Genomic DNA, 23,690 nt, shown 5'->3' on the forward strand with positions numbered 1-23,690 from the left:
AACAGTGGTCTTCTGCTGCTATAGCCCATCTGCTTCAAGGTTCAGAGATGCTCTTCTGCCATAAACTTAAACCACCTTTCTCCCTCATTCTCATGCTCAGTGTGAACTTCCTCTTGACTGTGGCTGTCATGTGATTGGCTAATTACATCTCTGCGTTAACAAGCAGTTCAACACGTTTATCCAAAAATTTTGCCAATGAGTGTATGCTTGGTTATTAATCCATAAAACTACAACTTCAGCCAAAACTGATGCTGCTCGATACGTACTCAATTTTCTCTAAGCACACGCAAAAAGGACTACGCTGCTTCCTTTCACAATAAAAGTCTTGACAAATACACTGCATAACTGCTGCAGATAAAGGGGTTTGTAGAAGTGTGTCAAAGAAATTTATGTTTAAATATATATTTAATTTAACTAGTTATTACATAGAAGATTAGCTTTTTTCTGTATAAAAAAGGCACATTGTTTTCTGGTTTTGGTTAAGACTGTTTAATATACGGATCTAATTAAGCAAATAAACTCCATCATGGTAAAGAATTTCTATGAAGCTGATTTTGTGCTCCATGAACAAGAATGTTGGCTTTAAAAAAACAAAACACAAAATATGAAAAATTAATTACATCTGTGTAAGTATTTATCAAATTGTAAAAAAATAAAATAAATAAAACATACTAAGAGAGAAAAATCTACTTAAAAAGATACGTGAAAAAAGCAAAAAATATGAAGTATAGAGCGTTACAGCATTGATATAGATGGGAACACAGACATCTGGCAACAGCAGCAGACTAATTTTAACCCAACACATGCAAGAAAACCAGTCTTTCTAATGTGTTGCAATCTGCTGTGATGACAGGAAGTACATAAAGTTTTGCACACGTGTAAAACGAATCAGGTAGTGACAGACCTTTTAGAAGCAAGTCGCAGCCAGAAAAACATGCAAACTTTGGCCCCAAAATATGTTTTTCCAAGCTTTATCCTCTTGAATTTTATACTTTGTGTACCCTGTCTCCTCCTTATATAATGTCTCTGGCTAAGATTAGCTTGAAGCCTGAGGGCAGGTGGAAACAGCAGCATGCACCTTGAAATCTGTACAGCTTAAAAAGAAAAAAAAAATAACATGTACGTAAAATCTATTTGGAATGGAATAAAGTGGCATTTATACACATTTCTGCTCTCTCACTGACCCCTCCAATTAATCTACACTACCCACCACATTAACCTTTATAACGTGTGCTACACTGACCACACCTACAGCCAATGTAGAATCACCAATTACCCCAGTATTTTCAAACTAATTCTGACAGGCCAGCTGCTACTGAGGCTAAAAACAACAGACCATGCAAAACAATTTTTATCAATTATTAAAATAAAGATCCAAGATAAATTTGAGTGATACAGAGGACAAACTCTTTCTTTATATAGGCTTACCCTGCAATATATATCACCTGGCCATCCACGTCTACCTGCAGTGCCTTGGGGCCCGCCCCACAGTTTGAGAACCACTGAGATAAACAAAGGCACAGCGAGAATTTTCAAACTTCTCAAAGAAAAGTGGTCAGAAGATTCAGGAACAGTTAGATATTTTAGGACATTTCGAGCATCCATATTAAGACAGGCCAACAGGCTTCCTGTTAAATGGGAGTTTTTCCTCCCCACAGTCGCCAAGTGCTTGCTCATAAAGAATCATCTGACAGTTTGGGTTTTTATCTTTACTTTGCAATATAAACCACCTTCAGGTAACTTGAATCACATTTAAGAGACAAACATGGGAGTGGTAACTGTCCTAAGCCATCAATTATTTCACTCTAAGCTGCATAGAGGTGAATGCCTTAACTATGTTGGCAGACTCTCCTCAAAAAATAGATTTTTTTTCCTCCAGATGAAATGTTGCTGACTGCAGCTTTAATATAAAAATTAGATTTTCCTTGGGATCAGCAGAAGCAGATCTGGCTTCAGCAGCTGTACACCCCCAAATTCCTCCCCTGCTCCTGAGTGCACCGCAGACTGCCAGCAGATTAACACAGTGAAACTGAAACTTTCTTCTTTCTCCCCCCTGCACCGGACACACTTAGAGAAGCAACAGCACAGTATATTGTTGTTTCAAAGCGGGGTGACTGGGGGGACGGAGGAGGGAGGGGTAATGGATTAAAGGCATGCGTAAAAAAGAAGAAGGCGAGAGGATGGCAGGGGCTTCGCCGTGCATCCCATCTATTACTCCTCAAGTGTCTGTTTCTCACACCAGTCAAGGTTAACAAGCCGAGCTGCCTGGTGTCTGCGTGTGCTGCAAAAAAAAAAAAAAAAAAAAAAAAAAAAAAACAAGGGAGGGGGTGGGAGGTGGAGGGGGTGAGGTGCTGCAACTACACACTGTGCCGTGTGATGATGCAGACAGGCTGAGAGAGAGCCTACAGTCCCCCCCTTAAATATTGCCAACCACATCCCGCTACATTTGTACACCGAGGCTAAAATCACCACGAGGTGGAAATTGAATCCAGGCAGTTTTGCCTGTTTTTTTTTTTCTTCTCTCTGTTTTTTTGAGGCTCACAATAAATTGAAGCGAGACGAGGTAAAAAACTCCGGTGCGCACTAATCCGACTGCGCCTACAGGATGAAGCCTAAACGCATAAAGAGTAGTTTTAATGGTGGATGCGGCTGGCAGAGCAGCGGAGACTCACTGTGGGAATAAAACAAACCGCGCTAACGTATCGCGAGGTAGCATAAGCATCATCCATACCTTTCTCTCCATCACTGTGCGCTTTTTTTCTCTTCCCTTTTTTCTTTTCTTTTTTCTTTTTTTAAGGGCTACTCAACAACAGCAACTGTAGGATGTGTCTCTGTGGAGCTGTCCGGTCCGGCGCGGCGTGGAGCTGCTTTTCTCCCCTCAACTTCCTCACGGGCTTTCACACAGCAGCAAGCGTCTCCCCCCTCGATCACTCCCCCATTACTGGACAGCTAGGCGACTTATTAGCGCTGGCCTGTGGGACGCCGAGCCGGGGATGGAGCCAGAGCCAGGATTGGTGAAGCCTTGTTCGGAAGGGAGCAGGAGCGCAGGCGCGGTCTCTGCTGGAGAGTCGATATAATGAAAAATTACCAGTGGCAGGGAGTGTCATCAAATTATCCTCATCTCTCGCTCTCTCTCTTTTTTACATTTTTTATTTTAAGGGAGGAAGGGAAGATTTTCATTTAACCCAAAGCGCACAGTGAAATGATTTCAGGTTATCCTGCTCCAAACACATGCTGTACATGTAAATGCAGTGCAGGAACAAAAGGGAGGGAGGCGGGAGGAGGGGGGGGAATAAAACCGGTGCACTACAGCAACAAAGGAGCAGCAGCACCACCAGCTCCCTAACCGAGAGAACTGTTCCACTTTGTAATGAGGAGCCCTCGATAAAGAGGCTGTTAAGTTGTGGCTAATTGCTGTTTTAATGGATAATTTACTAATGCTTCACGCGGCAGTTACAAGTCATCACTTCACACATTTTTTTAGTGCCAGAGTGAAGATTTATGAATGAAATGAGCCAGATTTATAACGCATGTGGTGGATATACTGTGGCAGCTCATTGTCCAGCTCTTACCTCTGACTTTCGAACTTGATTCTTTATAATATTGGACTTTCTGTCTAATTATTACCAAACGTTTTGTTCTACTAGCTTCATCTGAGCTGTAAAATATTAATGAAAAATGAAATGAAATGAAAAATTATTTAAACAAAACTAGAAATGCGTGCAAAAATCAGAATTAAGACGAGAGAGTGTCTGCAGATTGGGAACTGTCTGTGTAAATATGCACTCGTTTGCATAAAGTGGATAAAGCCAGCATAAATAATATAGTTTTATTTTTAGCAGCAGTTCTGCCTGAGTCCTGGTTATTATGGAGCAGGGTAAAGAAAATCATCTGTGACCTGAATCCGCAGCCTCTCCCATAGCTACTGGTGTCAGTGGTTTTAACTATGTGGCCCAGCAGTCTGCTGGTGCCAGGTTTCTGGCACTGGTAATGGTCCTTTTAAGGCTAAGGATGCATGGAACCAGTTCTAGATTGAACACTGGCACTTATGTGGAAAATGGGTATTTGCTGACATATTAGGAATATCTTTTTATCACTTCATGAATCACGAAATACAGACAACTGCCAGAAAAAGTCTATTCCTGCTGTGTTTCTATTCTGGAACTCAGGATGGGGACAAAAAAAAAAAAGAAACCTTCAGGATTGAAAGGAATCACTTTGGTCAACAACTGTTGTTTTTAAAAGTGCTATATAAATGAATAACCTTGAAACTTGAAAAAAATAATTGAATAGTTTGGTGTATGAAAGTGCTGCTGAAGTGGACAAGTGAAAATTTTAAACAGCAGCATCATGAAACCAGACTCCACTTGTTCAAATATCTAAATGTTGAATTTTGTCAGTGAATGAGTACTAATTTGAGTCAGAGTAGTAAAATTAACACATAAAAGTGTCTTTTTTCTGCACAAGTCTGACAGAGGACATGTTATAGATGGAAAAAAAAGGCTGGGGGGGTCCTGAAGCTTCCAGGGGAGGCCTGACGTCTGTCCCAGCTGTCATAGGGTGAGAGGCAGGGCACACAAGGACAACACGTGGACACAGATAACCGTTTGCGCTCACATTAACACCCATTGGCCAATTTCGAACCAGTTAGGTCCAGTTAATGAAACATGGATGTTTTTGGACTGTGGGAGGAAGCTGGACTGCACAGAGCCAGCCGGTGGATTCAAACCCAGGACAGTCTTGCTCTGACCACTTCATCAGTAAATATACCATCGTAAATTAACATTACGCACTGGGGTTATTTATTTTGACATCTGTGACTCCAAATTTCAGGTCATTTTCTCAAAACTTAATAACGCTAACTCGGGGTTGGTCTGAGACAAATTTAAAATGCTGAGAAGATAACTTGAAACTGACAAAAAAAAGACAAAAACAACTTTCAGTTAATAACCTGAGATTTTGATTTACATATGTTGTTGGAATAATCATAAATTTACAAAAAAAACTAGAGTATAAATTATAAACAACAGCAACAAATCTTCTCCCACTTGCTTACTAACATTAAAGGAACATTTTTCCATCTCGTGAGCTTCCTTCATTTCTAAATGTGTTAAAAGTCATTGTTTATGCACCAATTTGACAACATGTGTAGAAATAAACACCTAAATGCGCATTCTCCAAATGTTATTGATGCAAAAAAATCTTAAAAAGCCCTTACAATAAAAAAAATATTATTGAATTTAAATGCGCATTCTCCAAATGTTATTGATGCAAAAAAATCTTTAAAAGCCCTTACAATAAAAAAAATATTATTGAATTTAAACATATATAGTTATGGAGAAAATGTGAGTTGTCATGTTGTCCATCATGTTGTGTTTATTTATGCAGCTGCCAGGTCTCCACTGTGGAAGAGATTTGACCTCAGTGGGACTTCCTGCTTAAATAAAGGTGATAAAATAAAATGAGAACATCTGTACAGAAAGCTGGTTAGTATCCTTAAATCCATTAGCATGTACCTATAGAGAGGAGAGGCCTTAATCAATGAGAACCTTTAAGTCGGCAAACACCGAGTGTGCGAGTAGCTGCCCATCCTGTAGTGTCCACTCAGTGCTGGAGTCTGCCTGACTCAGCATCCTAACCTCACAGGCCGCAGGAGTGGGTGAAACAGTCCATTAGCTGGAGAACAGGATCTACGCTCTCATCCGGGCCGACACACATCCTGCTGCATCAGCTCAACCTCAGAGTGCCTTTACGTTTTACCCAAGAAGAGTTTTCACAAAGTGCAGCGCCACATCTGGGTCATAGTTGTGTTTGGAGCAAAGCTTTCTTTATGCAATGCTGCCCACTGACTCTTACCCACCCGCCCTCCTGAAGCCTTGCCTCGACACCAGCAGAAAGAACAACAACACATCCCTGCCATACAGACTTAACCCCGAGTAAGTGATAGAGCACCTAATGTGGACATCGGAGATATTCTGGAGCCGATGTATTAAATTTCATATCAACATCTGCACCCAATAAATAGGGAAGAATTCGCTTTTTATTAAAATGCATACCAGGGAGGCAAAGAAAACACGCAGGAGCTTTTCAAACAGGGAAAGTCTTCATGGACTTTAATGTCAAAATTCAAGGGCTCAATTCATCCTCCCACATATAACAAGAGTGAGAGTTCCCCAGAGACCATCGCAGCTTTGAAATATTTCCAAACACATTTATTTTTTATCAACAAGAAGCCAGAGAAATTATGATTATTGGTCTCAGATGAATGCAAATGAAACGAGTTTTGGACTTTTTGGCAGAAGATTTGTTTTTACTTTCAGTCCTGGACGTCAAAATAATCGATCGCGGGCTCTTCTTTAACCATCTTCGACCAGGTGCTTCCACCGGCAGACCTGGCAGGAGATTAATTGATGAGAAAACACAAAAAGAAGAATCACAAGCAGGCAGAGAAAGACACTAACAAACAGCAGCATGGAAGTAAGATAGTCAGTCTGTCTCCGAGTGTTGTTTAAGGACATTTTTGGAGTCGTATAGAAGCGTCTCTCTAACCACAGATGAATACTTACTTGCTGCTGTGCTGTTTGATATGAGCGATGGGAGGAGGAGCCCGTGCAGCTGTCTCTCGCTCTATCAGTGAAGTCAGGGTTGAGTTCGGGCAGGCCGACTTCCCCCTGGGCGAGAAAAACAAAACAAAACAAGATACACAGGCACATCCTCGACTTCACGATTAGCGTATTTCTCATCTATGATAACGGCGCTCGTATATTTAGTCGCGCTCTCACTTGTGGGCCGTGATGACCACGTTGCGTTTGGGCTCGTTATCGTAGCTCACGCTCTCCACGCAGTAGACCTCGGCCAGCTCGTGGATGATCTTCCGATGCTCTCGGTTCATCGGCGGGAAACAGTGGCTCCTCTTCGACTGCTTTCCCTGCAGAAATAGATGCTTCATAAGGCTACGGTCATGCTCGCTTTTCGCATGTTTAGTTGCATTTCAGCTACTAAGCCGCATTCGTGGTGATGTCGGGCACCTCTAAAAGGTCGCAGCTCAAGTTTGCAGTCACAAGATGACAGGGAAGAATCACAAATACAGATTTTTTTTTAATTTATCAGACTTTCTTTGATTGTTGTTTCTCTTCTTCAGGCCTTAAATAACACTGCTTTGTTTTAAGTGTCACAAGACAGAAACGGGGCAAACAAAGAAAAGTCTAATCTGGTGTTTAATTTAGTTTTGGGGTTTATTTTTAGTGGTATGTCTGTGTATGTCAGTCCTTATATCGACCCCTCACCGTCATTATTACCAATAGCAGTAAAGAGCAGGTCTGTGACCACTTATAACTCACTTCTGTCTGATGTTTTTGTTGTGTTCCTGTACGTATTTGTTCACTGTAAAGTCTGATCTGACCTGGGCTGGGAGTAGTTTTGCTTCAGTCTGGCCCGTTCACATCTTATAGTTTTGGTATTCTGATGTCCATTAACAGGCGCTATCCCTGTTAATTAAAGAAATATATCTCCTGCTAAGAACCTTGGTATTATTTCTGAGCAGCATTTGAATTTTTAAAATCTCACATTTCGAAGCTTCTTTCATTCATTTAGGAAACACTGCAAAAATCAAACATTTATTGTGAGACTAGAAAAAGTTACATTTCCTGGGAAAATGCCATGTAGTGGAAATCATGTGCCGAAAACAGGTGAAGAAGCGGAACTGTCTGCTGAAGACGGCTTTATGTGAAGAGTGCCGAGAAAACAGAGAGAGCGAGAGCGGGGAAGACATGCGGCAACAGCCACGGGTAGGATTCGAACCTGCGCCGCCCGCTCATCTCAGTGAGCCAATCCGGCACTCATCCCAGAGAGAGATATGATGAGAGAAAAAACCCCAGCTTCAATTGTTAAAAAGCTTAATATTTAAAAAAATATATATAAGTTATGAGCACCAAAAGCTCGCATTAGCAGAAAGAGCAGAACAGTTTAAAATTAATTTTTGAATGGTGAAAATCGCATAAAAACTGTGGGAGTAGTTAAGCGGCAAAGAATAAAGAAAGAGGAAAACAACAGGTTTCACAAAGGATATAGTCTTCTTTAAAACATGATGGTGTTTGCTGGTGCTGATGGCTGAAGCTAAAACTCTTAGCCACCGCCTTCAGCACCTGGTCGTAATGCCACAGATAGCGGCTGTCTGTCAGAGCCTTTGGGCAGCTGCAGAGAAGATGGAAACTTGTCCAGAGCCAAGTTGGACAGGAAGTGTGCCCAGGTGACCCATCTTGTCCATGCTCCTTGCTATCAGAGCTCCACCACTGCTCACGTTCTCCACCTCCACACCTGCTTGGACTTTTTTTCCATGGTTCTGTTGCATTGGACCTTTCTGAGCAGACCTGGCTCTTTGGGAACAAGCCCAGACCTTGTGTACCCATCACCACGGTGACCAACAGTGCCTTTTGTCTCAAGTGCGTTTCCACCACGTCCACCGCTTTTCTCCACCCTCCATTTCCTGCCTGTTCTAACCTCAGTGCCAGCTGATGACCTGCTGAGACCTTACCACAGCAGTCAGCCTCTCTAATCATGTGATTTTATTAATTGCATATAAAGCCCTACACGACTAGCTACATAATGGACCTGCCGTGACCTTATAATAGCAGTCTATAATAGCCTGGTCTGATCATGTGATCAGGGTCTTTTAAATGCTCCACACTCTTCTTTGAAATCCAGGGGTGATGGTGCTTTTGGAGCAGGCTCTCTCAGGCTCAGCAGGTCGGCTCAATCTGTGTTTTAAAGACTGTGGAAAATTCCCCCCAATATTTTCTTCTATAGTGCATACCAAACGCTGCTATGAAAGTATGCATTTATGAACAGAGAGATGCCTGCATGTTTCAATGTACTACATGTGCAATTCAGAATTAATAAGCAGGGAGTCTGTGTTTCAGGAGCAAAATGCAAGTACTTCAGGTATAAGAGTCCAGACAGTGAAGGCAGCTGACTCACAGTCCCACAGACACACTAGTCTCAATAAACATGATGTTCACATGCACCACAGTCTCCTCGGGCTGGTTGTGTTTAGTTAAGGACATTTCCTGCACAGCCTGTATACAAGAAGGGGATTAACAGGCTCCATTTCATAACGATTGTGGTGAGGCTCAGCGTACTTTGCTGTGGTCTGCTGATGACACGAGCAGACTGAATAAACTGATCGGGAAGGCTGGCTCTGTGATTGGCTGCAAGCTGTTGAAGCCGTGGTGGCGAGGATGCCGCTGAACAAACTGTCATCTATCATCGATAACCCCGACTACTCTCTGCACCGCTTACCGGACAGGCAGTGGAGCACCTTCGCTAACAGGGTAACCCATCATTAACACATCTGTCCAGCTGCGAAACATCCTGCGCTTGGATTTTTCAGGTTTTCTTGGCTTTTAAATGGCCCCAATTTAGTCACTCTAGCAGGTAAAGCTGCATTTAATGAGATTGTATGTTACTAAAATGTAAAACAACATTTGGGTCGTTCCTCTTTTAAAATTAAAGGTCCACAAATTTGAAACACTTTGCCACCGGGAATAAAAACACATCTGATCACTGGAATGGGACTTCTACCATTATGGTCATCATCATCCTTCAATGTTTCCATTTTATTGTACATGCCGTTTTCTGTTTTATTTTTTATATTTGTGTTGATATAATGCATCTTAAAAAAAAAGGTGCTAACTTTTAATGTCTGTTTTTGTATAAATAAATAAATAAAACAAAATACAAATACTTGTTTTGCTTTTTTTAAATCACTTTTTCAAGTATTATCTCATTGTTATTTTATTTTTTTAGCAAACACTACTTTTTATTTTATTTGCTGATTATTTTAGGACACCAAACTGTTTATTTTGTTTTAATATAACTTTACTATAATAACTTTGCACCAAACTACAAACGTGAGTACAAATAAAGTTTTGTGAGCTGACCTCTGGTATGAAGTGATACAAATCTATCACTTTCATAAATACTTTCAGCCTTGTCCTCACTGTTTCTCCTTCAGCCTTTTCCTGGTTCAATGTGACAGTTTCACCTGCGCCAAAAAGTCACATCCATAAAGAAATGTGTTTGTTTTGTTTTAAATTTGGTGGGGGGCTTAGATCCAAAACCTTTGGGATGAACTGGCCCGTGATCCAGTTCATGTCTGTCAACATCTGTGCCGCCCTATCTGATGTTTCTGTGGCTGAATGGGAGCAAATCCCTGCAGGCAGGTCCCAAAAAAATCATGTGAAAGGTTTAGGGAGAAGAGTGGAGGCTGTTACAGCAGCAGATTAATGTCTATACATACGAGTTGAAGCGTCCATGTACTTTTGAACTAGTAGTGGACGCGTGGCCCATTTTCTATAGACGGGGTCAGTAGGCACATTTCACCTGACTTTTCAGAGTAAAAGAGAACAGCTGGTACAAAACTGAATCGCTTTCTTTGCCAGAGGGCTGTTGGAGGGGATTTTAGCAAAATTTAAGTAGAGAAGTAGATTTAATAACTTGGTTTTTTGGGGAAGAAAGAGCCCCTAAAAAATGAAATCAGTGAAGTCAGCACAGCGTGCCTTGAGAAAATAAGATAAAACATTTCAGTAAGCTGACTCCCGGGCAGAAAAAGGTTTCATTCATGACCCGTCGTTCCAAAAAGAGGCTCAGCAAAGTAATAAGCAAGTTCTTACATTTGGAAAAGAAATCAAAGCAGTAATGTCGGCCTCGCAGAGAGCCTCAGTGAATCACAGAGGACTGGAAGAAATAAATAAATACGTGGAGACATTTCCACCTGCCCGGGAAGTCTCCTACTCGCTTATTTGAGCTTGGAAACTGTGACAAAAGAGCTGAAAATACAACAACTGGGCCACAAAATAATGAAGCTAAAAAAGCTGTTAGTGACACAGCCATAAAGGGCCACCGTCTCCACCTCGGGCTGACACCAAGTTTAATGAATCCATGCGGATCAGCAATGATAGTAATAAAAGTAATAATCAATCATTTGTAATAAATAAAATAAAAGTTTTTTGTTTTGCTCCTTAACAAACCAGAGCCATTCATCCATCACTCATGATAAAGCCCTTTAAACACTGCAGCTCTGGATGGAGCGCGCTCAGTGCTCAGCTTATTTAGCAAGTCACAAATACACAAACACTGTGATAGTACAGATTACCTACTACTGCCTCCTAGGTTTTACACTTTTACTTTTACACACTGCTGCCATCTTGGATTGTGAAGTCCGAGTTGGCGGGGGTTCTCCAACTACCTGAGTTGGAAATCCGACTTGAGGAGCCATTCCATAAAAATCCAGACTTTCCGCTTCAAATGGCAAGCAACGATATTGAGCTCGTGTGCTCAACAGAGCCACTTTAAACATAACATATTATTGTATTTTAATAGTTTTACTTTTATTTTTAAACCTTCATTTCCTTTTAATTTTTTAATACTAAGCCTCCTACTGTATTTTATTAAACTTTTTATATAGCATGTCACTGAATTTTATTGAGATTCTTCCTAATTTTGACCTTTTCTTGCATTTTATTTACATGTTTATTTTAAACTATCATATATTATTTTTAGACTTATTGTACTTAATCCATTTTATTTATTTATTTTATTATTATTTTTTTTATGTTTAACCTTCATTAAAGGTTTACTTATTAAGTGCTCTATATGCATTATGCAGTGTTTTACTCTATTTTATACATTTTACCTCTATCAAATTTATACTTATATTTTTAAATTACATATTATCTTTTCCCTTTTCTTAAATTTATCTCCTCTCTTCTCTGTAGTTTGTACATTATTGAGGTATTTTGTTACATCATGCCATTTTATTTTATTCATGTACTCCACTTTACTTAAGCTAGAGGCTGTGTTTAATGTTTTGGCTGCTCCAACAGCTTTTTACCAAAGTTTGGGATAAATAAGGTATTTCTCACACTAAGCTTAAAGCTCAGCTGTTTTACTAATTATATCCCTAGCAATAAACAACAAAAATATAATGAAATAGTGGCTAAACGGAGAAAATTACATTAATTAACTAGAAAGAACATGATATATTAAAAGAAAATAATTCTGCTCATTATTAATGATCATTAAAGTTTCAAAAATTAAAAAAATTAAAGTTAAAGTTCAGTTTAAAACAAAATGTTTTATGGGTTAATTATGTGAAAATGCTGCACTGACTCGAATGCAAATATACTGACTAATGCGAGTGACTCAGTAAAATGCTTCACCACTAAAAAAACTTGGGACTACAGTAGTCTCCCAGGTTCTCCACCAGATGGAGCATTACATCACATTAGAGCTCTTAAATAACACCTCACCCCTAAACAGGAAAAGGAGACTCAAATAGAGATCGTACCTTACTAGCAAGCTCTACAAGATTCTTGATCTCCTCTTCCACCTCTGTGACAAACTTCAGGTCTTTTCTGAAACACAAGCAGAGCAGAGTTGCAGTTTCAGTGCAGCGGTCCCTCTGAGTTTGAAGATTAACCCAAAGATGGCGTCACATAACCTTCAGCATGGAGTAAAACAGAAATCAGACCTGGCGTCCTCTTTGAGGCTGTCGCTGTACGCAGAGGTGGAGCGAACGTTGAAGGGGTCAGAAGACGAGTCGATCTGCAACGCCTCCGCCAAGCGCCTGTTCCTCTCCAAAGTGGCACACTCTTGATCGCACTCGAGCCTGAGAAAGCATCACATTTCTAGGATGACTGCTTTTCACACCTCAGCTGCAGTTCAAAGTAATCCTCTGAATGGATTAAAGAACGAAATCTGGCCCTCTCCGGGAAATTATTTACATAATTACTTTCAAACAAGAGCTGCATCTTGGCCATCGCACATAAGGACGCGCCTGTTGTTCAGATAATCTTGAAATAATTAAGCTCGAACATCCTGTTCAGCAAATGTTTCACATCTTGAGTTTGACACCTCTGGTTCGAGCTTTAAATCATTAATTCCCTGCACCACTCTACCTCGTCTGTTTCAGCTCTTTCTTAGAGAGGAGCGGGCCGATATCCATGGAGTCACCGAGCTGCATGTCCGAAAGCTTACTGGCCATGGCAATGGCAGCATACCTGCACAACAAAACCAAAAATATCGGATAAATGTTGCTCATTTCAAATTCTAATTTCATTCCTAGATGCTACATTAGTAGCTTTGCATGATTCACAGTCTAATATAATCTTTACTTATTATTAAACTGGGCCGTGGTGGTGCCCTTAAGCTCATCCACTGTCTGAAACGAGCTCTTTAACACTCCTCTGACTTTAAGCCAGCTTTCTTCTGATTGGCTGCTCCTCAAAAACACTGAATTCCTTGAATCTGAGCTTTTACAGGAGCCTGAAGACTGAGGGGTTTTTTCACAGCTATAACAGAATATATATGTCGCCATATAGAATAAAAACACACAAAAAAAGCTGAACACACTGGGAGTGGAGCTGACCTCTGGTATGAATTGGCTGCTTCTGCGCAGGCCACGGTTTCCTTTCTACGACCGCACTCACACTGTACCGCTACCTGCGAACGACACAAAGGATTAGATTTCACGACTGCCGACACATGCACTCCTCCCCGGAGAAGAAGTGTTTCTGTAAGAGCACAAATACGCAAATTAAAAAAGGTCATGTCAGTTCACATGAAGAATTCGTGCAGCTGTGAATGGCCTCCCTCTGGAGTCTGAAGCTTGCCACTGATGTGTTATTATTTCTTCCAAGTTAACCATTTATGACAGTTACACAGCACCGCGGCACATGTCCTCAGCCTTCATGCAGAAACAGCGGGTTCACAGCTGGACTATCGAGCAGATGTGACACTGAATTTATTCACTAAACATTTGCATGAGGGAAATAAGTTATTAGAGAGAGGAGGAACTTTTGATGGTGGGAAAATGTGCTGAAACCCCCAAGCCCTGATGTGACAGAGAACATCTGTACAAACTCTGTAACCTGTTTTTGAGCCACTGGAAGTCCATCTGTTCTCAGTGGCACTGCTCTGTACCTTGGCAGTGCAGGTGGTGCGTGGGCAGCTGCTGCCTTTATGACAGGGAGCAGCGCATGGGTGGCCGCAGTCTGGACGAGGCAGCGTGCAGGGCTGCTGGCAGCCGCCTTCTGGCAGGCACTCTCCCCGGTGACAGATGCGTTTGCAGCGGTGCGTCTCGCAGGGCAGCGTTTTATTACACATCAGGCCACAAGAAATGTCTTGGAGATGACACGGGATGTTGCTGCGTTGCTGTGAGTCAGAGAAAACGGTGTCGCTTCAGTTGCAAGAACAAAAACAGGAAACAAGTTGTGCCATCAGTGGGCTCAGGGAACATTACCTCGTGCTTTCCCATGCACCATTTCTGCGTGAGGTAAGTGCAGGGAGGACATTTCTCCTCACTGTGGCAGTTGTGAAACACTAAATCAGAGGCAAATGTCAGGAGCATATTAACAGTTATTCGATACAGCTGCTGTGTGAACTGAGGTTATCTAAACTAAAACTATCTAAAACATACGAATGAGTCTTTGATGGCCTTGTTTACTGAGACTGAGTCACTGAAACTAAAGAAAACTGAACTAAAACTGAACATTTTCAAATCTAACTGGGAAGTACACAAACTACAATAACCCTGGTGTAAGGAGCTACAGCTAAATCCCACCTGGGTGGTCACACTCGTGTCTTCTCGTGCACACGTTTTTGCACTCGGGTGGCTTCGTTCCACAGGGGATGGGTGGATACAGCACCGTGAACCCGCAGTGACACGTCAGCTCATCAAAACCTAAAAACCCAGTGGGACTCGTGACACACTCGTGGCATCTTAACGCCAAGCAAAATACAGCTAAAGCTTCAAATTAGTGAGACAGAATAAATGTGTGGTACTTCAGAGACTTGGCTCATGAACTCGATACTCACTGGACTGCCAGCAGGGTTCACAGTTTCCACGGTGACACGGCTCCTGGCAGCGGTGGAGGCCACAGTTGAGCTTGTAGCCGCAGATCATGGAGCACTTGTGCTCCACGCTCTGAAAACACACGGACAAAAACATTAACATCACCTCACGCGCTTCAAAAAACACGCTTATCAGAAGGCTGCTGCAAGCTGAAATTTAAATGTAGAGTCACCTCCGCATGATGCAAAGTAATTAAGAGCTACAAAGCAAGTCAGCTTTCAAATTCAGCCATATCCCAACCCAGTAACATATCCTCACTATTCTTTCCTCCTTACTAATGTCCACCCATTTCCTTTATTACTGTTTGTTCTGGCTGTTTCTCCTCACTGCTCGTCTGTCAGCTGGATGTTGTTGGACAATTACACTGCAAGTTATTCCTGTAGTGCTTGCCGTGATTGTATGAAGGCAGCGAGTGTGTCGAGATGTTTTTAGACGTGTCCTGCCGGCTTTCCCTTTGCCAGACCCTCAATCTAATTAAGAATTGTTAAATAAAAAGCTAAATTATGCATAAATCAAATACAGACTGGCTGCTATCAGCTGATGATTGCAGTCAGTGGGAAATTAATACGCATTTAGTGACTCTCTAGTGCACAAGTGTCAAACATTAGGCCCCGGGAGTCAGAATCTGCCTGCCTAAGATTAAAACATGGCCCGCTTGGCACCATTTGCAGTTTTGAAATCGGGCTTCTTTTTCTGATACTAAAAATATCTCAGGGATTAAATTTGTCGTTAAAGTTCTGACAAAAACGAGGTTTCACTGGTCCAGCCCACTTAAGATATAAGTGGGGCCACACCGCTGTTCACATGTGGTAAAAAAACCCCCAAAAAACATTACAATTACTAATAATGTTGATTGGCTAATTTATACTTAATTAAGGCAACATAGCAATAACAATATAGAAGATAAGAGAAGACATACTCTTTATCCCAAAGTTGGGTCGGGCTGGTTTTGTTATAGCAGGTAAAACCATTAAGTTGAACACAGCAAACATTACAAATAGGTTGGTTAAGTAAGTACTAACTTTAAAGCAAAAATCTGCTCCATGAAGGTCTCTTTGGGTCTAGAGCTATTTAAAAATAACTCTTCTACAGATGGCACAAAGTCAGACTAACATATGAGTAACATCCCTGCTGCACCTGTCACATAATCCTGCTGGTTTACAATGATTCTGTGTCACATACACACCTCTGTTAGTGATGTAAGGAGAGCTGAATGGGTCTGGCACTGACTTAGGACGAGATGGGGAATTCACTGACCATCTCACTTAAACCAGCCATGTGTGTCACATGGTTGCATTTCATTAAGATAACAGCTATTATGTTTAACACACACTTTCTTCTGGACAATAACAATGGTTAGTTGGTTCGGGTGAGACAAAAATGTTCAGGTCAGAGCCAATCAGGGAAAGAGAAAAAAATGTATATATGTGTGTGCGAGAACAGAGAGCATAAAGTCAAAAACACTGACCCAGATTCAATGAACACTCACCACACAACAAAGCTCCCCACACTTGTGTCGGCCACAGGAGCGCTTCTTGTTGCAGCGCTTCTCGCAAGTGAAGACGAGCTCCTCTGGAGAGACAAAAGTCAGGATTTAAACACAGGACGGCAGCTCAGGGTGGTCTATACTCATATTTATTAAAACCTCACCTTCTTTTTGGATTTTCTCACATGGGACCTCCTGGAAAGTAAAGGAGAAATCTTTCAAATCTTCAGTGTCTTCAAAATAAAAAAAACATGGGACTAAGAAAACACACAGCTGCTGATATTTCTGCAAACCTTAGTCTTGGAGCCACATCTGCACCTGATAGTTGAGGTCAGAGAGCAGGGCCCACAGCTGCCCTCGTGGCACAGCTTCTCGCACAGATGGATGATGTCTGAAATAACACAAGTTCATTATCTCACGTCAGGCTGCAAGAACAAAACAGGCCTAACATGATGTACATCCTGTTTGCACAACCACAACAGGCCACAGAGAAGAAAGCAGTTGCTTTCTTTTAAAAACAAAAGCCAGTTGAAGATTGAGAATAAAAAGAAAAAACAAGATGTTTTACAGGGGAAAGATCAAGGAATTCATTCAGCTTTAGTGACATGATGTTTGCCGCTTTCTCATTGAACTTCCTCCGGCTTTCTTCTGGATTTTAAAAGCTTCATCGCCATTTTATCAATATCACTTTAAAACAGATGACAGAAAAGAACCTTTGTTTTCTCCCGCCACAGCACATATTGTTGAAAAGCTTCACCTGTCACACATTTTCAGATCCTGTTTTTGCAATCTTTATGAGGCTAGAATCATTTCCTAATTCTAACTGATGCTATGAGTCTTTCGACATGACAGAACAGCACTTCTCACCACTCGAGCCGCAGGCCAGGGGTTTGTTGCAGGTCTTCCCGCAGGAGGGGATGGGATCGGAGCAGCTCCGTCGCTCAGCGTAGCCCAGCTCCAGGAGTTTTGTCAGCGGCGTCTGACTGCAGGGACACGTATTCACCAGGCTTGGTGAGCGCGGGCACGGCTTGCACGGGCCGCGATGGCACACCTGCTGACACCGGTGGGCTTCACAGTTTAGCATCCTGAAAAGAGCAGTTAAATACACGCGGCTGTGATAGGAGCAAAATAAAAGCTTTACATGGGCAGAATTAGTGCTGAAGAGTTGGACTTACTTCCCACATATTTTTCCACAGGAGAAATGTCCCGAACCATCAAATCCTGCTTTATCTGTGCCACACGGGACTTCCCGTGCGGTCACGGCACAAAAGCAAACTGCCCATAAAAACAGCAAAAGATTTCATTACATTTAAAATGTTCCATAAGCTAAATTCAGCTATTCATCTGCACCAAAGTGAGACTCACCCTGCTGAACTTGCAGCTGGCATGGCTGACAGGTCCTGCTGTGACACACCTGCACACAGGTGTGTTCAGCACAGTTGAGTACAGCACCACACACTTTGTCACATTGGAGCACCGTGGCCTGACCGCAGCGCACTGGTTGACTTGAGAGACATAATTTAATTAGAATTAAGAAATAATTAAACTAAAATCCAAAAGGATAAAAAGACAGATTCACATGTGATCAGAGGTCGAGTACCTCGTCTTCCCGCAGATGCAGGATTTCGTTGCAAAGGCAGGACACTGAGGACAAGGTCCAGGGTGGCATAAGCTGAGGAGTTAAAGAACATATTAACGTACGGGTTTGAAGTATTATAAATGTGAACAGCAGGTGTGCGAGTTACTCTAACCAAACCTGGTAAGATAGGATTCTTACCAGGCTTGTAATACATTAATAAGTCCAAGTAATGAATCATATTAAAAATATGGCTCAGTCCCCATTAATTTAGATATATATAAAATAAATGTCCACAAGCATTAACAACATGGCTGCAAAGTGAGAGTTACTAGTTTATGATAGCCACTGAAGTCATCTATAAAATCTGTCTGCAATTGAATTCCATTTTATTTTACATCCGCTACCAAGGACCCCAACCCCAAATACAGATAAAGTACATTTATTGGCAATGAAATAACAAGCTCGGTCAGAAACTACAGTCTGTCAAAGGCTTCACGAGTCTGTGGGGCGAGTAAGAGTATTTTTAGAGATATGACCACAAAGGGAGGGTTTGGGGTGAACTTTAAATAAAATATCTCCCATACATGCAATCTGTCTCTTAAAATATAACAGCTTATGTTCCCACAGTGTACCATCAAGTAGACCTAAAAATTGCATCAAATAAAAACAGTTTCACAGCTTACCTCACAAAGAAATACGTTCTTAAAGTTATCGATGAACTTCTGAAGCCCTACCGTCTTGTAATAACGTAATTTGAAGCTAGAAGCAGCTTTCTTGTGTTTTTAAAGCTCACATATTGCAGGGGTGGTTGCAGTCCACTCCACTTCTCTTCTTCCCACACATGTCACCGCAGCTGTGGGGAATCTCAGTACGCTGCCACTCAGGGTTTGTCACTTTACCTGCAATGAAACAAATGGAACAACTCTTCCCATCACTCTCTGTGGCAAACTTAACGTAATGAAGCTTTGGGAAGGAGTTAGTGGGATATGATAACAATTTCATTAAATTGTCTAACCTGAGAGCAAGTTCATCACCATTTCTCAGCAGTGATGTATATCTATGCTTGAATTAAACAAATACTCACCACAGAAGCAGGTGTAGGAGGTCGGGTGTTTCATTGAAACATTCTGGCAGGCTGGACAACGCCAACCTTCAGCTGAATCTGTTACAAAATAGCTGAACTTTAACATACATGCATCCATTTTTCCTTTCTGCATAACGCTGAATGAAAGGTTCACCCTCTGGGAAGGATGTGCTTTCCCAGTACATTCATCTGTGGCACTAAGGTAAAAATCACTTAGCCTTAAATGTAGCTTAAAACATTTTTTCTATATTTTTTTCCTATGATGAAGGACAGAAGGTGACGTGTTGTATTGTATAGCGCAGATTCATAATGGGAACAATAACAGAAATCCAGTTGGCCTCTCCGTTTGCAATGTAACACAATGCACTGCAGAAGCAGCAGGAATTTCACTGCACGAGTTACCGTCACAGTGACCATCCCTGAACACTGAGTACCAGCCACTGTTAGGAGCTCGTTATGCTGAGTACACAGACTACACTAAAATGCTCACACACAGAGTAAACACTGTTCACACGCCGCACCGTCTGCCTGTGAGGCTGGCGATCGAGCCCATTTCTTGATGCAGTTGAGGTGGAAGACGTGGAAGCAGCTCTGACAGCTCCACACCGGCGCCATGACCCGGATCACGTCACAGCACACCATGCACTCGTATTTCTCCTCCGACAGCTGTTCAATCAGACACCCTGCGGAGGAAGAGATCGGAGGTTCGGAAGATGGGCAACAAATACTTAGTTTCCACCCACAGAGCTTTATCCAAAACTTTCTGCTCGTATGTCCTTTAGTTCACTGACAGACTCATCAATAATTCAGGTTCCTTCCAACCAAGATTTTTACACTAAGTAAGCACTATAAAACATGGGCTTGGGCTTTTTTTTTAGCTTGATTTGCATTTTTAATTATTTTCTGGCCTTTTTACAGACAAAATAATCAATAAAACATAACATTAAACATTGGTTTCAGGCTCAATATTAAAACTAACTGAACTAGAGCTACTAAAAAGGGACAAAAAATCCTCCAAAAACAACCAAAAAGGACAGTTTACTGCAAATATACTGAATATGAAATACTTAACAGCAAAATACTGGGACATCTGAACTAACTTATGTTAGTTTGTTAGGAAACCCTGTTTCCTAAAAAAATTAATCAATCAATAAATTCTGATTAAACATTTTGTGTCTAACAAAACTGTAACAATATAAAATGTAAAACGTTGATAGAAATGTAAAATAAGTTGGGGAATTTGATCGCCAGACAACATTTTACAGAAGTAAGAGTCAAACCTGTCTGCGTCTCTTTGCTCTTTGGCATCTTGTTCCAGCTCCTCTGACCAGGTTTGTAGTTTTGATAGTTTGCTCTTCTCCCACCTCTGGCCTGAAGGGGAGCATTCCTTCCTGAGCCTCTTCCACCTTTGCCTGCAGAATCCTGAGATGCTCGCCCCTGATCAGAGTCATCTTGGCCACTGGCTCCCTTCTCTGAGCCTGGCTCCTCTTGAGATGGTTGTTTGGGTGGTTTGATTGGTCCTTGCCGTCGCTTTGGGTCAGTGTGTTTCCTCTGATTATTGTCATGTTGGGACTCTGAGTCTTCTCTCTTCCTCTGATCCTCCACTGTGGTGTTGTTCTCCTTCAAACTGCCATTCTGTTCTCCCTTTCGCTGCTCCTGACTAAACTTCCTTGGTTTTTTAGCCTGGGCATCCTGGTCCTCATTAGTTTGTTCCGTATCCCTGTTTGCACTTCCTCGGCGCCAGTTGGGTCCATCAGCACCACCCATGGGATGTGCAAAAGCATGGACGCCACTCATGTATCTGTTGCTGCCACCGTATGGGTCACCTCCAGGTCTTTGCCGCCATGGCACAGAATCTCCTCTGTTCCCTTCTTTCCATCCTCTTCCTCTACCTCGCCTTCTGCCTTCATCTCCTCCTTGGTAAGGAGGACGATGATGATCTTCATAATTTGATCTATGGCTAAAAGGGGGATTAGTGCCCTGATTAAAGTGTCCATACTGATGACAGGTCTCATTACTGTTGTTACTGAGGTGTCTGTCATTGCTGTGTCTGGGTCGGCCTCTTCTGGGTTTGTGCTGATGTGACGTTTGATGTTGCGTCCCATCTGGATTGAGGTCAGGTGGGTCTGCAACAAGAAAACAGAACCAAGTTATGAGCACCATCAAATATATTTAGAGTAAAAACACTTAAAACTTTAAACTAGGCAGGACAACATCATTTATTGTCATTTTGCAAGAATTTCAGGGATCGTTGTGATCTATTTACTTATGAGATGACATTTTAAATTGCATAGGACAAATAAAGAGTGCAATAACATTTTGCCATGAGCAAATAATGTTATAGACAGATTTTTTTTCCTGCATATGAAAAACTGTTTGCACCTGCCGGTGTAAAATCATCATGACCACTTTTTGGGGTTTGCAATACCGTTTTGTTTACAAAACCCTAAAATACATTACGGTATATCAAATGGCCAAAAACAAGCTGGAAAATGCATAGAGTTCTGTTGAGTAGAGTAAACCCAGACTATGCCGTTAACTATATGGGGATGATCTGTTCTTATGTGCAATTTAAAATCTTAAGGTCAGTATATGTACAAGTAATGAAACTATGGAGTCTGAAATGAGCATGACAGCTCTCGATTTTATGGATAGCAACGCGTACCATCATCTGGCGTGCTGTTGCCTTTCAAAGTTCCCCGGCTGTCACGTGTCGTTACCTCATCCACGAACTGCACGATCACTCACAGATGCTAGGCTAACATTAGCAACCCAGAGCAAGTGAACAGAAAACTGCGTAAGCTAAAAGTTTATGTTTAGGCTGCTTAAGGTTGTCCAGCTAACACAACTAGCGAGAGAGTGTGTAACTGTTAGCGAAGCTGCTAAAGTCAGTACTTCAGAGTGATTTAAGAGTCGGTTTAGGCTGCTTTGGGTTCCTGTGACTCACTGTTATTAAAACTGTACATTAGTTACCTGAGAAGCCCTCGGCCATTCAGTCTGAGCACTGCTTGTTGCTTGTTCCGCAGCACGTATAACGACAAAGGGCAGCTTTAAGAGAAATGACACGCGTGTCCACGCCCTCCGCGACCGTATCCACCCTGTTTCCTGTCTTCTGGCTCTTAAAAATGATCCGAAACCCCTTAAAAGCGACAGTAATCTTCCCTTTCCTGCCTCGCACCTTATTATTATGAGCTAGCTAGTTAGCTAACGGTTAGCGCAGATGTCATAAACGGAACTTCCGGTCAGCGTTTATAAAATAAAACAAAACAAAAAATTCAAAATTGATATTACTACTGCATGGAGCACACACCAAGAAATAAACGGAGGGATTACTCCAAAGTAAAAAAAAATAAGACAGTCGTGGTAAAAATACATAAGAAATAAAGTCTTTCATTTCTAAGGCTTTACACCAGGGGTAGGCAACCTTTCTGATGGCGAGTGCCATTTAAAATTTCCTCAGAAGTCAGAGTGCCATATGATTGCATTAGCAATAAATTTAATAACGCTCTATATGAACAGTTACACAATATATAGAACCACTTTATAGAATTATATTTGTTTGCAGATGTTGGCAGCTATCAGTGAATAGTTATCAGCTTTTTTGAAACAAAAAAAGACACTTTTTAGCCATAACAAGAGCTCCATAACAGCAAATGGACTGTACAACAGAAAATACAAATGCTATTTATGGTCTCCTCACAACAATGATAAGAAAAATAAACTCAGCCAATATGGCATGTCTGTTAATACAGAGACAAACATGTTAATGTGATCTCAGGTCTCCCACTCAGAGACACAGGTCTCCGAGTGTCCAGCATTCAGACGGCTGCCTGAGGACACTCATGTGAGAGAAAATCTGCTCACACAGATATGTAGAGCCAAATACTGCCAATAAGGCCTCTGCAATGTTCTGAAGACAGTTAAACTTGTCAGGTAGTGATGTCCAGCAGGTGAAAATGCAGCTCCATGAACACACACAGCTGTGGATTCCAGCTGCTTCGATGTTGCATTAACTGGCATTAACTCAGCCCGGGCATTTTGACTAAAGACCGGCCCACCAGGTATTAAAGCCATAAAGCCTTTGAATGAAAACAAACGCTGTTGTGACAGTGATGTACACTGATGTTGGTATATGTATGATTTCTATACATTTTACATCAGATAAAAACTTTTGGTTGTAAGCTTCAGATAATTATTTAATAACAGCCAGACATTTTAAATGAGAATAAGAAAGTATTTCTTTTTGCCCCCCTTTCCCTGTTAAAGCCCTACCTGGCCCCCTGGCAAAACTTTGCTAGATCCGCCCCTGCACAGTTACCAGCTGTCAGCTACTTAGAAAAGGATCCTGGTGTTATCTGTCTCTCAGAAACAGCTCATAACTTCCCTTCAACTCATTCATGTCACCTAAAAGGTAAACCTGTTTCTCCATCACCTGTTCAGCTCTGATGATTCAGTAAGGACATCTCCTGGTTTCATCTTCATGCTTCCCTCTCACCAGATATACAAACCGATATCATGACCAGCAGCTTTACAGCTGTGGCTCCAGCAAACATCAGCTGATACTAGAAATTAATATTAAATAAATTCTAACAACAGCTGATCAAGCTTAAACGTGCTGCTGTTGTTTAGC

General features: G+C 41.6%; 2 protein-coding genes across 2 annotated transcripts in view; both read right to left on the bottom strand.

Moving 5' to 3' along the window:
• The window catches only part of smarcd3b (SWI/SNF related, matrix associated, actin dependent regulator of chromatin, subfamily d, member 3b), a 62,901-nt gene extending 59,731 nt beyond the window's left edge, over positions 1-3,170 (bottom strand). Inside the window, exon 1 of the mRNA XM_063483711.1 lies at positions 2,732-3,170. Coding sequence (XP_063339781.1) covers positions 2,732-2,743 — 12 coding nt within the window. The 5' untranslated portion in view covers positions 2,744-3,170. The remainder of the gene's footprint in view (positions 1-2,731) is intronic.
• Positions 3,171-6,035: 2,865 nt separating this feature from the next.
• nfx1 (nuclear transcription factor, X-box binding 1) lies at positions 6,036-22,270 on the bottom strand. Its single transcript, XM_063483979.1, has 23 exons — positions 22,034-22,270; positions 20,341-21,186; positions 19,582-19,743; positions 19,061-19,138; positions 18,770-18,875; positions 17,998-18,069; positions 17,763-17,902; positions 17,573-17,672; positions 17,265-17,482; positions 16,691-16,788; positions 16,562-16,592; positions 16,401-16,483; positions 14,875-14,983; positions 14,621-14,740; positions 14,300-14,379; positions 13,981-14,211; positions 13,427-13,500; positions 12,957-13,058; positions 12,530-12,667; positions 12,347-12,413; positions 6,783-6,928; positions 6,567-6,671; positions 6,036-6,392 (listed from the first exon to the last, which is right to left on the bottom strand). The coding sequence occupies exons 1-23, from the start codon at positions 22,050-22,052 to the stop codon at positions 6,317-6,319; spliced, it is 3,201 nt and encodes a 1,066-aa protein (XP_063340049.1). The 5' UTR covers positions 22,053-22,270; the 3' UTR covers positions 6,036-6,316.
• Positions 22,271-23,690: the final 1,420 nt, after the last annotated feature.

Source organism: Pelmatolapia mariae, linkage group LG9, assembly GCF_036321145.2.
Source record: "Pelmatolapia mariae isolate MD_Pm_ZW linkage group LG9, Pm_UMD_F_2, whole genome shotgun sequence".
Lineage (NCBI taxonomy): Eukaryota > Metazoa > Chordata > Actinopteri > Cichliformes > Cichlidae > Pelmatolapia > Pelmatolapia mariae.